General features: G+C 39.5%; 1 protein-coding gene across 3 annotated transcripts in view; it reads left to right on the forward strand.

The window, feature by feature from the left end:
• Positions 1–14,387, forward strand: part of CDC14A (cell division cycle 14A) — a 187,344-nt gene extending 172,957 nt beyond the window's left edge. The window contains exon 16 of one of the 3 annotated variants that reach the window (XR_003523313.1): positions 14,248–14,358. Coding sequence is in view for 2 of the 3 variants with exons in the window: in XM_027613247.1 (XP_027469048.1) it covers positions 12,079–12,108 (30 nt within the window). In the remaining variant the exon portion in view is untranslated. Of the gene's footprint in view, positions 1–12,078 lie in introns of all 3 variants that reach the window. The other 2 variants (XM_027613247.1, XM_027613253.1) reach the window with 2 other exon arrangements.
• Positions 14,388–14,933: the final 546 nt, after the last annotated feature.

The following is a 14,933-nucleotide window of genomic DNA, read 5'->3' on the forward strand; positions in this document are numbered from 1 at the left end:
AGGAAAATTGAAATGAACTGTTGTGTGTGTGCTTACTGTTTTACCCTCGCGTTCTCCTTATGCCACAGTTGAAATTGCCGGGAACGCGGTTCCTTGTGTGCGGGGCACAGCCGTGTTTATACTCAGCGGGTTAGTCTGCTCTTTGGTTCTGAAGACTCTCTGGATGAGTTCTCCATCGCAAATTTATTTATTTTTTTGGTAGTCATAAGGCAACTTTATTTTTGTCTCCAATATTATTTCTGTCCCTTTACATTTGTTTGTTGGCTATAGTTCTTTTTTATTGACGTGTAGTTGACACACAATGTTACATTAGTTTCCCAGGTGTAACTCACAGCAATTCAACCTCTGAACCTTATGCTGTGCTCACCCCAGGTGTAGCTCCCATCTGTCACCAGATAACCTTCGACTATATTCCTATGCTGTACTTTTCGTCTCTGTGACTTACTCATTCTATAACTGGAAGCCTTTATCTGCCACTCCCCTTCACCCAGTTTGCCCATCCCTCACCTCCGTCTACTCTGGCGACCACCAATTTGTTCTCTGTGTTCTCTGTCTCAGATTTCACCGGTGCCAGAACAACCTTGGTAGCCCGTGAATAGGTTAAGTTCTTCTGTGTTCTGGCATTAGTCAGAAAGTATGTATATATATACTTAAAGAATATATATATATATATATATATATAAGGAATTACTGATTCTTAAAGTAGGACTTGGAATAAGGTCAAAATATTAGATCCAGCTTGGTAAAATACCCAGTTTGGTGAACATCTGAGTGATTGGCGTGTGCATGAAAGCTTGCTTCATTTTTACTTTGGAGTAATGTTTGTGTGACGGTGATGAGCTACTTATTGATTGTTTGAACATCCATTCCCAAAAAAATGCTTCCACTTTCCAATGGGATGTTAATGGCTTTTCTTGATTTAAACTTGATGTCTTTCCCCTCTGCCTGTTCCCCATTCTAAAAACTGTCATCCTGTCCTGATTTTAAAGATAATCTTGAATCACAAAGCTTAAAGATTAAATATTATATTTAATACTAAGGATTAGTACCAGCTTTCTAACCTTGTATGTTTAAGTTGCTATGGTTTTCCCCTCTCCTCTCTGTGTTGTGGCATTACCTTAAATTTGATGGAATTTTCAGCTAAGTGATGTTAATCATTATCAAGAATGTGAGCTCCGTCTTTGAACCACATCTTTGGCTTTTATGCAGCGTTGGTATTCTTTTGTTTCTGTTCCAAGGGGACTTGAGAATGTTACTTGAAAAAGCATCAAATTGTTTTGAGGTCAGCATGGTTCAGATGGTCCCTTTAAATTTGCATATAAGCTATTAGGTACACACAGTGTTTGCAGATAGAGCTAAGGATAATTTCAGTTTCCAGGATTAAATAGGGGTTTACATTAATTTGCTGTACAAAGCCTGTCAGCTGTGTTTGACTCTCCATTTGAAAGGACTCTTTCAAATACAGAACTTGCTTTAATCTCAAGTACATCGGAGTTATTAATTGCCTTCGTTGTTCAACTTAATTTGACACCTTCTTTTTCACGTGATACCAATAACACTGCTAAGTCAATAGCAAGGAGTCTTATTCTAATCTTGCTTTATTTATTTATTTGGCCAGGAGCAAAAGAGACAGCTTTTTATATATGTATAAAGACTTGTCCAATTAAAAAATTATCTAATAAAAGGGCGCCTGGGTGGCTCAGTTGGTTAAGCGACTGCCTTCGGCTCAGGTCATGATCCTGGAGTCCCGGGATCGAGTCCCGCATCGGGCTCCCTGCTCAGCAGGGAGTCTGCTTCTCCCTCTAACCCTCCCTCCTCTCATTTGCTCTCTCTCTCTCTCTCTCTCTCATTCTCTCTCTCAAATAAATAAATAAAATCTTTAAAAAAATTATCTTATATGTATATGAGTGTCTACCATGAGCGCAGTATTGTTTTAGTAGAGGAAGGTAAAACAAAGACGTATAAGCCATTGCCTCCCACTAGATGGAGAGCTCCATGAGGGCATCTTCTGGCTTAATTGATCGTCTGCCCTCGTTCTTCTGGTCCCTTCTATCTGGCTTTGTGGTGCTGCCAGAATCTGCTTAAAATACCAGTTACCTAATGTCATCCTTTGCTTAAAAAGCTTCTGTGGTTGAAGAACAAAACCAATTATTATAAGATTTGTTTCTTTTTCTCTGAGGTTCTACAGTTTCACCATAATATACCTAGATATGGACTCTGTATAGTTTATCCTTTTGGGCTTAGTGTGTGCTTTCAGTCTTGGGGCTGATGGCTTGTTCAATGATGGAAAGTTCCTAGGCATTATCTTTTTGGTTATTACCTGCCTTTCCCCTACTTCTCCTTTTGTAACACCCCCTAGACTTATGTTCAATCTGTCCTCAGTATTTCTTTCTTTAAAAAAAAAAAAAGAAATAGAGATAGAGATAGAGAGCACAAGCAGGGGGAGCGGCAAGTAGAGGGAGAGGGAGAAGCAGGCTCCCCACTGAGCAGGGAGCCTGATGCAGGGCTCGATCCCAGGACCCCGGGATCATGACCCAAGCCGAAGGCAGCCACCCAACTGACTGAGCCACCCAGGCGCCCCTGTCCTCAGTATTTCTTACCTTCTGTTTTACATTTTTTTTTAAATTCCTGTTACTGAATTCCTCCTGCTATTTTCCAATCCGCTAATTCTCTTTTAACTATGTCCATTCTGGAATGTATCCCCAACCATTTTGGTTTCAATGGCTATGTCTTTTATTTCCAGCATTTATAATTCATTCTTTATGACAGCCATCTGTTTTTATTTGGACCTGCCTATTTTTGTTTCATAATTTCTTGTCCTTTTTATGGGTATTCTTCATGTTTTCACCTTGAAAATCTCAGATGACAGGTCATTGTGAGATTGCTTTGTTATTTGCATTTCAGCCTGTGAGCATCCATCTCCTGGTTGGAGGCTTTGTTAGTTCTCTTGGTGTTCATGTTCCTTGTGTGTTTTAGAATATTCATTTGTAGGTTCACGCTGGATGGGAGTTTTTATTTCTCTCCCCTCTCTCTGTGATTTCCCTTCCTCATCCACTGGCTTTCTTCTTGGTTCCACTTGACCCACTCCCCCCTTTCCCGCCAAGCCCAGGTCCTCCAGTCTAGAAACAGACCTTCATGACCCAGGCTTTGTCCCTTGGTGAGCTCGGCAGGCTGGCTTCTCAGGCAAGGATGCAGGCTCTGCCTAAACCCTGGCCCAAGGGCAGTTGGTTGCAGCTTCTCCAGCCCCCTTCACAGGTGGGAGAGGCTGATCCCAGCCTCAGTTTCAGGCCTGGGGCCTTTGGCCTGTAGACCCTCAGGAATGGAACACGTGGCCACCTCTGATGGTTTCTAGCTCTGTAGCCAGCGACCTACCACCGTGACTTGATTTGTTTGTGGGCCATAAAGAAGTTGATCATATTTTTGCATCCTGCTGTGCCTTTTCTTTTTTTTTCTTTAAAGATTTTATTTATTTATTTGACACAGAGAGACACAGTGAGAGAGGGAACACAAACAGGGGGGAGTGGGAGAGGGAGAAGCAGGCCTCCTGCAGAGCAGGGAGCCGGACGCAGGGCTTGATCCCAAGAACCTGGGATCACGACCTGAGCCGAAGGCAGATGCTTAACAACTGAGCCACCCAGGTGCCCCTGCTGTGCCTTTTCTCCCATGCATTTAAAAAAAAAGATTTTATTTATTTATTTATGAGAGAGAGAGAGAGAGAGAGAGCAAGCTGGAGGGAGAGGGAGAGAGAATTGAAGCGCTGAGTGCAGAGCCTGACACGGGGCTTGATCTCATGATCGGAGCTGAAACCAAGGGTCGGCTGCTTAACCGAATGCGCCACCTAGGTGCCCCTCTCCCACACATTTTATCCTCACATGGTTGTGTGAAGGTGAGAGAGAGCTCTGGACCCCAGTTATAGGAAAACTGATCCCATTCATGGAGTCCCCACTCTTATGACCTAATTGTCTCCCAAAGACTCCCTCCTAATACCATCATATTGCAGTTTAGGGTTTCAACACATGAATTTGGAGGTAGTAGGGAACGCAAACATTAAGACCATCGCAAGCAGTAAACTAAAAGAGAAAATTAAAACGTGTCTGTTTGAAAGTGAGCAAAATAAGGTTGACCTATTCCAGCCTAATTCCCCTTATTCACCCCTTAAATGCAAATTGCTTTCTCTCTGGTAACTTCCAAATCTTTGCAGGTAAGAGGTAAACGCTCTGTTCTGACATTTTAAACCCTGCTTTTGGACTCTCCTCTCCTTTGAAAACCCCACCCAGTGATCTGCTCCTCCTTTTGTCCCCATCACTGCCATTTACTTACCTTCATTCCTTGACTTTTGCTCTACTTTGTAGCTACCAGGCTACTGCCAACATTTTCTGTAACATTTTCCTAATCGTGGTGCTCGTCATCATTAGTGACTTAGTGACTACCTCCAGCATGCCGGACATTGGACTGGGTGCTTCATATATATTATTGATTTAGTCCACAATTTCCGGATGAGGATATCAAGATTCAGAGAGGCAGTGAGTTGGCCAAAGTCTCACAGCTACTCTATTTTAAACTTTCTTAACTTGGGTGATCTTTATTTTTACTCACTTGGAAATCCATTTCATTGACCTTTTTTATCACTCAGTGCATTGCTTCTGATATCTTGAATCCTGTGAGGCTCCTTTCAGACAGTTAGTCCACCTACTAACCCTTCCTCATGGCCTCTCTACGATCCCTACCTGCCTCCCCAGCCCTCTCCGTTCTCTGCCTTCTCTGACCCACAGAGTCCTTTCTGCTTTCTCTTTCCGACGTTCTCTGTTACACTGGGTCTTCTTTCTGTAGCCACTTGATTGCTAGCCTCCAAAATAAGATCAATTCGACCATTTCGTGTCTGTTCTGAGTCTCTCTCTTCCTAAGCACTATTGGTGAAAATGTCATCACCTGGCTGTCAGTTGACTCCATTTCAAATGAAGTTCTAATACCTGGCCCTTCAGGGCTCATAAGTACTTTAGTTATCCCATTTTGGCTTCCATGCTCTTCCTCGCACCGGCTATTCCAAAACTTAACATTCGTTGTCAACACAGCCTCTCCGGCCTCCGGGGCCGGTTGACTTTGCCTTGAGTCCCACCGAAAACCTAGAATTTTATCAGGAGTGATTTCCCTTAACTGTCCTCTTCTCTCCCTCAAAGTGTATCTACATCTGACTTGTCCTTTTTTTTCCTTCCCTTTTAGATTACAAGAATCATTACTATTTCCCCATGGTAACTCCACTCACCTGTACTGTTCTTCCCGAACAGTTCTAGGGAGTTTCCCCATCCACCTCCTTCCTCCTTTATGTCTTCAGTCTCTTACCCTCCATTTGCCTGTCTCCTTACCTGCAAACAGGTGCATCTGAATTGGTCAGAGTGGTCTTGCCAATCACTTCCCTCGGTCCTGTCACTTCTCACAATGTCTCCTTTTCTTTTTAAATAAGATTTTATTTATTTATTTGACAGAGAGCTCGAGAGCACAAGCAGGGGGAGGGGCAGAGGTAGAGGGAGAAGCAGGCTCCCCACTGAGCAGGGAGCCCCACGTGGGGCTCCATCCCAGCACCCTGGGATCATGACCTGAGCCGAAGACAGACGCTTAACTGACTGAGCCACCCAGGTGCCCACAATGTCTCCTTTATGGCCAAACTTGGGGCAAGAGAGGCGACCCCCCCATTCTGGTGAGAGTCTCCCACAGGCTGCTCTTGACTTCTTTAAGGCCAGATCAGATGATCTCCTTCTTAGTCTTTCTGCAGCATTTGACAATGTCAGCCACCATTTTGTCTATTATTTTTTGTCTCCTTTGTGTTTTAGAATGCTCTTTTCCCATTTCTTTTCCTCCCTCCCCTTTAAACTGCTACCTGTCTGTCTTCCTCTGCCCACCCCTTCATGATTTTTCCCAAGGCTCTGACCTTGGCCTACTTCTCTGTCTGGGTAAGCATCTCCTGGGCATTGGATCTACATGTCTAACTTTTTATGGGCATTACCTGGAACGGAATACATGCTCCTTCAGTCGCCTGCTCCTCCTTGCATTTCCTGCCTTAGTAACTGTCATCCAAACTAGAAATCTGGAATCCTCTTTGACACTACTCCTGCCTTTCCCTCTGCACATCCAGCCACTCGGTCCTATCAGCCATTCCTCTGAGATATCTGGTTTTTGTTCTTCCATTCTCATCACTGTTGCCCTAATTGAGGTCTTCATGGACTATGGGAATAGCCCTTTAAATTTTCTTCCTGCCTTAAGTGTCTCTCGACTTTAATCTTTTGTCTATACTGCTGCTGGGGTGTTAGATTTGTAAGACACAGCAGATTAAACCGTTCCTATGTTCCAAATTGTTGGTTGTCTCTGCTGTGCCTGTGGGGTCCCGTCTGGATCTCGTGGCTTGCCACTCAGGGCCCTTCCCCGACAGACCGTGTGCCTCCCCCCCACTCCGCCCCCATGTCTCTCCAGCAGCTCTGCCCGGCATGCCGACGGGCACTCTGCAGGAGTGCCACATCCTGCCTCGTGCCTAAACCCTAGCGCATGCTCTGCTTTTCCTCGTCTCTGCGTGGTTTTATCATTCCTGGCCTGGCTCCACAATTATCTTTTTGATGCAGCATTTGTGACCCATCCTTCTCGAATCTCGTGGCACTTTGTTCACATGCCCCCTGCCACCTTCTCATTGCTCTCATATTCTACTTAAGCTGTATGTGATTCTCTCTTCCCTCTGCTGGCTTGTAAGCTTCTTGGAGGCATCTTTGTTGTCTCAGGCTCCAAAGTATAGTGAGTGCCTAATAAATATTTATTGAACTAAAAATTGGATAATATATCTAGGACCATGAATGCGAAGAAAAGAGCTACAGTGCTTAGGAGCCCATTATCACAGGAAGCACTTACAAAACAGAAAACAGATTTTCAGCTTTAGCTTTAATATACAGTCATCTGAGAGGTATTTTTTTTTCTCTTCTAGAAATGTGGCTTTACTAAAATAAGAGACAATACATGTTAACTGAGCTTGCATCGATACAATTTTGGCGTTCAAATGAACTGGAAACACAAATGGTTGGTTGGCTGAGTCAAGTAGAGTGTCAACAACAATCTGTCATCTAACAATTGAGCTTTTTGTGATTGTTGAAAAGCACAGATTAGGTTCACTCAGAAAAAAAGAATCTATTAAAAGTTAGGTAGGAGGGTGGAAGAATATTTTATATAGCATTTTAATTAACTGCAATTGGCTTGTTAAATATTGGGGTCCCCGAAATGCTTTGAGAACGCTATAGAAAAATGGTTACACCTCCTTCAAAGCTGATTTTATCAAAAAACCTTAGCCTTTTTGTGTTAATATGATGCCAATAAAACCTTCTCCAGCTATGTTTCTCTACTAGTGTTACTAGAGAAGTATTACTATGTTAGCAAAGGCAAAAACTTTCAGTATTCTGAAACCACATTTGTGGAAATGGGTATCAATGCACACATTTTGTGCGCTGGTAACTTACAAGCGATACAAAAACTGGAAACTCTTTATTGCAAAGCCATAAAAGACCCCAGAGTATAGAGCCAATTATAGCTACACTTATTATTCCTCAGTGTTTATTTTTTCCCCATTTGTTCATTAAAATTCAATACTGAAGTTATATATAAAATAGGATACCATACTGCCAAACGTATTTTTTTCTTTTAATTATCTATGCCATGAAAACAAACCACTTTTTAAGGTGCTTTTTGCCTCTGTAGCTAGAACTCACACCAAGGGTAGCTAAGTAGACTGCTTTTCTTCCTTAAGGGACTCGGCAAGATGGGGAAATGCAGGAGACAAAGAGTCAGTGTGGCAAAAGCACATGGTAATTGTTGAGTCAGGATTTTGACTGAGTAGGAAACTAACATTCCAGGTCATAGGGCCTTTGGTCTAAGTTATTTGAACATTAAGACGTCATTTCATTCATTTGCTGGCAAAGACCTAAATTTTTCATTATTCTTTACAGCTTGCTGTTTTTGATAGTCAACGTATAATTGTATTTATTAACCATCTTAACAGTATTTATATCTATAATTATTAGACATTTTTCTACCATGATTAGGTAACTGGGCTGTTTAAAAAAGAAACACCTCCAGAATAGCTAAATTTTTAAAGTCACTACCTACATCTGCCAAAACAGATTAGTAGCAAATTTCCAGAACAGAACAAATTGTCTTGATCTCCTTACCTAACACTTAGTTTTATGTCAAATCTAACTGCTTTCAGGGAACAAGACTTCTTGATGGAAGCTTATATTTTGACATAAAAATTTAGGGGGCTGCAAGTGTAAAGTAATTTTATCTTTATTTTGCAGGCTGAATATTGCTGTATTATTAGTTTTATGGTATTCACACTATAAAAACACCATATATTCATGATAAACTTGATCTGATCTTAACTCACTATAACCCTGTTGAACTTACTGGCTCAGGAACTTGAATATTCTGAGAAATTATATATATATAAATAAGCACTACCTTGTAAAATAATATTTACACCTCAGGTGCCCCTTCCTTCATAACCATATCCATTGTAATTCTTGACTTTTTGTAAAAATTACAGATGCATTAGGTATTAATTCTTATGGTAGTGATAAACATTGGCTAAGCAGAATTAAAACTTTAATCAGAGTACTTAAGCGTGGGTATTCTTATAAGGAAAATTTCTTTTTAGCATATTCCTGAAAATTACTTTGATTCAGTCCTAAAAGGATTTTTCATTTTAAAATGTCTATATCTCCTTTATAGTATAATAAATATTGCTTTCTCTTTTCGTAATTTAATATTTCTCTTCTCACTCAGGATCATACCCTGCTTCCAGTTATTATTTTTCTGTGTTAGGGTGACAGACAATGTCTAGTTGACTATGCAGTGATCACAGGACAAAAGCTAGAAGTGTCTTGCGGCGTTATACTATGGTGGCTAAGGGTTGGGCTTTAAGCCAGACTGCTGAGCTCCATGACCTTCTCGTTGTGTGACCTTGGGCAAAGTACTTCACCGCTCCATGCCTCAATCTCCTCATCTGTAAAATGAGTTGCCTGGAGCATTTAATGAGTTAATACATATAAAATGTTTAGAACTGTGCCTGGTATATAGGAAGTACTCAATAAGTATCTATCACAGAATAATTGACCTCTTCAGTCATATATCTAGTTTATTAAGAATTCTGGATCATGGTACTTTAATCTATTTTCTGAATAACAAAATCAATAGCAAGAATGATATTGTTTATGGAATACAAATACATTTGCATCTTTGCTGTAAAAATTTAGCAATGCTAATAACGGTTATTGAGTTTTCTGGGATATTTATTAGTAACTTTAGGATACAGGTAACAGATGAGCCCGAGGCCCTTGGTACAGCCCCATCAAGGAAGCATATGGAATCTAAATGTCACTGTCATCCCACATGATTGCTTCCCCAGTGAAAAGGCCTTGAAATATTAGTTATGGTTTTTTTCGACTGAATATATCTCCTAGTCTTTAACAATTCTCTTTCTTCCCGAACTCCACTTCCATTAAGATTTTTGTTTTAGATTGAAAATGAAAGGGAGTTAATGTGTTACAAAACGCTGATGTCAGAATAATTTGTTAAGCCCTTTTTACTGATCTATTATTTCCTTTAACGTTCTTTATACCACATAAAGAAATCATGGAAGAACTTTGGTATCTTATTTTATCCCCCAGTGCCAATGTATACCATTGCTATTTGATAATTATTTGTTGAATGAATTAACCAGCATGACAGAAGGTCCATTCTTCAGCCAAATCATCTCTTTATTTGTTTACAGAGGACCCAGAGCCAGCTAGGCAGCATTAAGTGAGCACACTGGGTGGGTAGCAAAGGAAGGCAGTAGGGATTGTGCTAAACTCTGTCTGTAGGTTGGATTAAACAGCACCTAGAGTTTACGACCTCTGCTGTGTGTAAGGAAAGGCTTCTGCCAGAAGGCAAATATGAATACATACTTCATATGAATGATAGACATCCCTAAAATTATTCTAGACTATTTGTTTTTCAGGGGCATCGTGATTCCATAAAATAAATAAAGATAGGTACGTACACATATTTACCCCCTATATATTGATGCATATTAAAAATACTTTACCTGGAAGAAAGTTTAGCAAAGGCCACTTGCCTGGTGTCTGTTCATTTGCTCTATCTCCGTCTATTGAGAATTGTTGGAACTTCAGGGGTGCTTGCAAAAACAACTCTGTTCTAAATTAACAGCAATCTGAGGAGCTACATAATTTCTGTTAGTGGAAACACGAATAACTTTTCTAATTGGAACAAAAGCAATATTTAATTATTCCTATGAAAGCATTGGCCAGCATATAGCATGCATGCTTCGCAGTCTTGCCGCTGGGGAGATCTTATGGCCCTGCCCCCCCTGCCTACTTGCTAGACTTCAGAAGAAACTGGGAAAAAGCAGCTAGAAAAGTCATAGTCCACTTTGAAGCTCTCATTGTTAGGATGGCAACTGATGGGCCTACACATTAAACGTACGTGGACTTCAAGGCGTTAGACCAGTTTCACTGGACTTTCTCAGTCTTACCTCTTAGGCTCTCCGTGAGTTGAGGTATACTTATACGATAGTGCCCTGCTTCTTGATCGTCTCCCCTGTTCTGAAGGCTTGGCATAAACCACATTCTGTGGTGAGAAAGTCAACTTGACAACCTTTTTCATTCTTCCTAACATTTCCATTCTCTCTCTTCACATTTCACCTCTTCTTGGAAACTTGCAGCCTCAGGAACCACTCTTCTCCCTGAGCCTTCCCTTCCCACTCCTTGCCTCATGCTTTGCTTGTGTACAGTTTACTCTCACCCTACGCACATTATTGAACATGGACACCTTTGCCTTTTCACTTGATGTTTGTGTGACAGTGTGGGCTTTTGCCGTTTGAGGGCAGGCTGGTAACTTTTTGACTCACAGCGTTGATAGATACTTAGTAAATGGCTGTCCATAGGGTATAAAATTCACAGGGATTGTGAAGCAATGAGAATGAACAAAGAGAGTTTGAATACTTTTGTAGATGATTTGCCCAACAGACAGATTCTTTTTACAGATATGCCTACCGTCAACATAATGGACTAGTCTCAGAATTGAGAAGACCTATGAATACCATGCTGCAGATCAGTTTGAAAAAGAATTATTGGGGGAGGAGAAAAGGACATTTGGTAGCAAATCAAGTAAACTTTGTTGTTTAAGGTGTTAGATTAGAAGAATTGTGCAAAAGAATTTGTTCATGTTCAGACTGATTTGTGTTCCTTCTTTTTAATTGTTTGCTGCTCAAAAATAAGTATCTGGCAAGTTTTTTTGAACTATCTTTATCTTTTTCTGGTTAATATCTATTATCAGTGCATTCTTGATTACATATCCCCATCATGTTCCTTTTATATGTGATTATCTAATATGATATGGGAGGGATTTGCATTGTTTACTTTTCTCAAAAGCTGCCCACTATTTATTATGTTATGACTGCAAGATTCTTCTGCACAAATGCTTTTGGGTCTTAAGCTTACATTTCAAAGCTGGTAGTGTTCTGTGTCCCCCTAAATGGAAAGGATTTGTAAGCTATTTATTAAATTCAAGCATTCTTAAGGAATTTATTTAAATGACGCCTAATTCAACTGCTTTAGAAGCACTGTTTGTTATGCGTTAGATTCAACAAAGTATGTATAATCTTAAAGTATATTCTAATAAATTTCAATTTAGTTACAGATGTCATTTAATATTTTTGAGTCAAACTCAGTATTATTGCACAAAAGCTTAGAAGTGAGTTTGGTGCCACTTGCCAATTTGCAAATAGCACTTAATTTTTAACTGCTACGAATAAATCGTAAGCCTTTTAAAATATGGTTTTCTTGCAATCACGTCACATTATCGAGTATCTTATTCTTAGCAAATGCTTTGTTTTTTTTCATCCTTTTCTATTTTCTTCTTAGTTTATTTCATTGATCCTTTATCTTATAGACGCAAATTGCCTTGTGTTGAAGGAGGAAGCTGCAGGATGTACTACCAGTTTTGTATGTGATAGACTTTAACCTGGGTTTCTGTCTCTCCCCCACACAGTCCCTTCAGTCTGAATATGTTCATTATTAAGGCCCCGCCACTCCAGTGAAAGCACTCCGCTCTTAGACACAAGGTCTTCATCTGCATGAGCAATGTAGAGAGAGAGCAGCTGATTGCCGGAGGAGTCTTTCTGCCTTCTTACGTTAAATTAAGGAGAGCGCTAACATAAGACCTTCGAGAGACTTGAAACCAGAAAACTCTGGCTAATGACTACTCTAAATGCACTGAAACTGGGTTTATGGAGCTGTCAACACTTTTTAAGACAGTTTTAATGTTGAATTTGGTATCTCAAAAGGTTATTTTTAATGTATTTTGGTAATACATTTGTTATGACATTTACATATACAGTGTTACATTATGTATGTATTGTGAACTTTAAGAGACTATTTTGATAAATTTATAAATATATAAAATTATGTAAAAACTAGACTATATTTTGACTTAGATTTTTCTTGCTGTTTGCTACCAAAAATTTGTATTTTGAATTTGTTTAGTATGGTTTTGTCTACAATGAATACATAATTCCTCTTTATGAGGAAAAAATAAGGGAGAGAGTTTTTAGAAAGTGATTTTTATGTTCCCACTGTGAACGTGGCACATCAGTTCATTCTTTTGGGAAGTCAGTCTAATATGATGAGTTTATCCAAACTGATCTCTGGCGAGAGGAGCATGATCGGTTGATATGGCTTCTTTAGACCATTTCCTTTCCCTTTGTTTTTGTTGCCGGGCCATTTCATTTTGCATCCTTGTGGGGCTTTAACACAATTTAACATCAGTTGGAGATCAGAATTCACTGAATGTTTCTCCTGAAAACACAGCTTTTCTCTATGTGAAATGATTCAACATTCCAAATGCCTTTATTTCTTTCCTCCTCTCACAAGAGCCCTGACCCCAGTTAGGACATTCTGCGTTTGGTATGAGGTTGTCGGCTGTAACCACACACGGTCCGGCACCCGTTTTAAATCAATGAAGAGAGAAAACTGAAAAAAAAAAAGATGCTGCTAAGTAGTTCTCTGTATCAAAGGAGATATGTTTGAAACAGATGACAAACACCTAACACACAAGCTAGCATATCAGAAGCCTGACAGAGAACCAAGGGATTCCTTGCAGGTACTTAACGGCCCATTTACTAAGTGTAATCTTGTGTTTCGGCCTCGGAAGCCCGGAGGCTTTGTTTCTCTGGGCAGTTGGGAAGCCTTTGATGCTGCTTGTTGATGCTGCCTTAGAACGGACTCCTCACACAGTTAAATGGATCCGTATCAAGTGCTCTGCTGGCCACCACTGAGTTCTTCATAATCTATTTATTAGGAGGGGGTACCTTGAGGCTGTTACACATGCTTCAGCAAAACAGCGCGTTGGTGTTTTCTATTTTAAAAAAGACATTTGAATTACTGGCTCAGGTTCATGACTTAAACTTCAGTAACTGCAGTACCAAATAATTGCACTAAAGCTGACAGAAAAAAATGAATTGTATGTTTTAGGAGTCAAAAATTAAAATAAGTGGAATTAAATTGTATGCCTTTTCTAAAGCCAAAAGAGTAAAATATTTTATTATGAGTTGTGGGAAAAAAAAAAAAAGATTGGTTAGTTGTATAGGAAGATGATAGTATTTTTAAAATTTATCAGTGAAAAGTAATTCAGACGATGTTCGAGAAGTGGGGAAAAGGGAATCATGTTGACAGTTTTAGTTCTGTGAACACTAATTTGTGTGCAGCTATTAAAATGATTGTAAAATTGACTACTATAAATTTTCCATAATTATGTGTGTATATTAGTCATGTGTATCTACATGTGTATGTCTTAAAATTATTTGTACACATGTAGATACTTAGACAAACCAAGAAGTGTATGTATATAATATAGAAAGTATATATAGCAAAGTAATTCTACTCCAAAATAAAAATTGTTGACATGTATTTTGTTATGAATAGTTTACCTTCCAAAAGATATTTTGTTCTATTTTAAAGTGTAGAAGAATGCACTGCTAATTAATAATAAAAGTTTTATGCAATTTATGTTTTCCCTGACTTTTATAATTTGGATTTTGAGTTATCAGTGTACTGAAGTTTCTTTGTAATTTTCTATTTGATCTGATCTGGTTGGTGCCTTTCAAGTGTCTCAAGCTCTCTCCATTCTGGATTTTTAGTTTATCTTTTATTGACTTTCCAGGTTGTGGCCATTTTCTGAAGTATATGACAATGAGCACAAAGAAATCTTATCCTTTGCCTTTCACAAAAGTCAGATAATGTCGGGCTCTTGCTGTCTTTCTGATTTTCCTTTCTGTTAATAAAACACTGATTGTGATCAGAGTTTTGGGTCCTGCTTAGTCATTTATGACTCCTGGATGATATACTGGTCATCAGTGCCTTTTGAGAAAAATGGCCATTTTTCTTAAAGGAGAAATTATAAAAATAAATCAGATGGAACAAACCTCACCACTTGGATCTACGCCCTGAAGAGCCAGCTTGAGAAGAAGAAGCTGCACTATTTATTGAAGATATTTTATAAACTGGATCTCTCTGGGTTATGATGTTTCTGAGGTTTTGCCCTTCTCTTTTGTCTTTCAATTTTTTTTTTTTTTTCCAGAACACATAGGAAAGGATGTGAGTGGGAAGGTAGTTTCACTTCTTGAGTTGAAAATCTGCCAATTAGCAGTTCTCACAACACTGCATGAGACAGTTGGGATACGGAGGTTGTCATGGGACCACATCTCAGGGAAGAAGAGTTCTTATGAATTCATGAACCTGTGTAGAAGGGCAGAGAATCTTCTTCTTCAGATTTAGTTCTTATGAGAAAAAAATAGTAAAACGAATCAGTTAATTAGTTCCAACAAATTTCTCACCTAGCCATCATGG

The sequence above is a fragment of the Zalophus californianus genome, chromosome 4 (assembly GCF_009762305.2).
Source record: "Zalophus californianus isolate mZalCal1 chromosome 4, mZalCal1.pri.v2, whole genome shotgun sequence".
NCBI lineage: Eukaryota > Metazoa > Chordata > Mammalia > Carnivora > Otariidae > Zalophus > Zalophus californianus.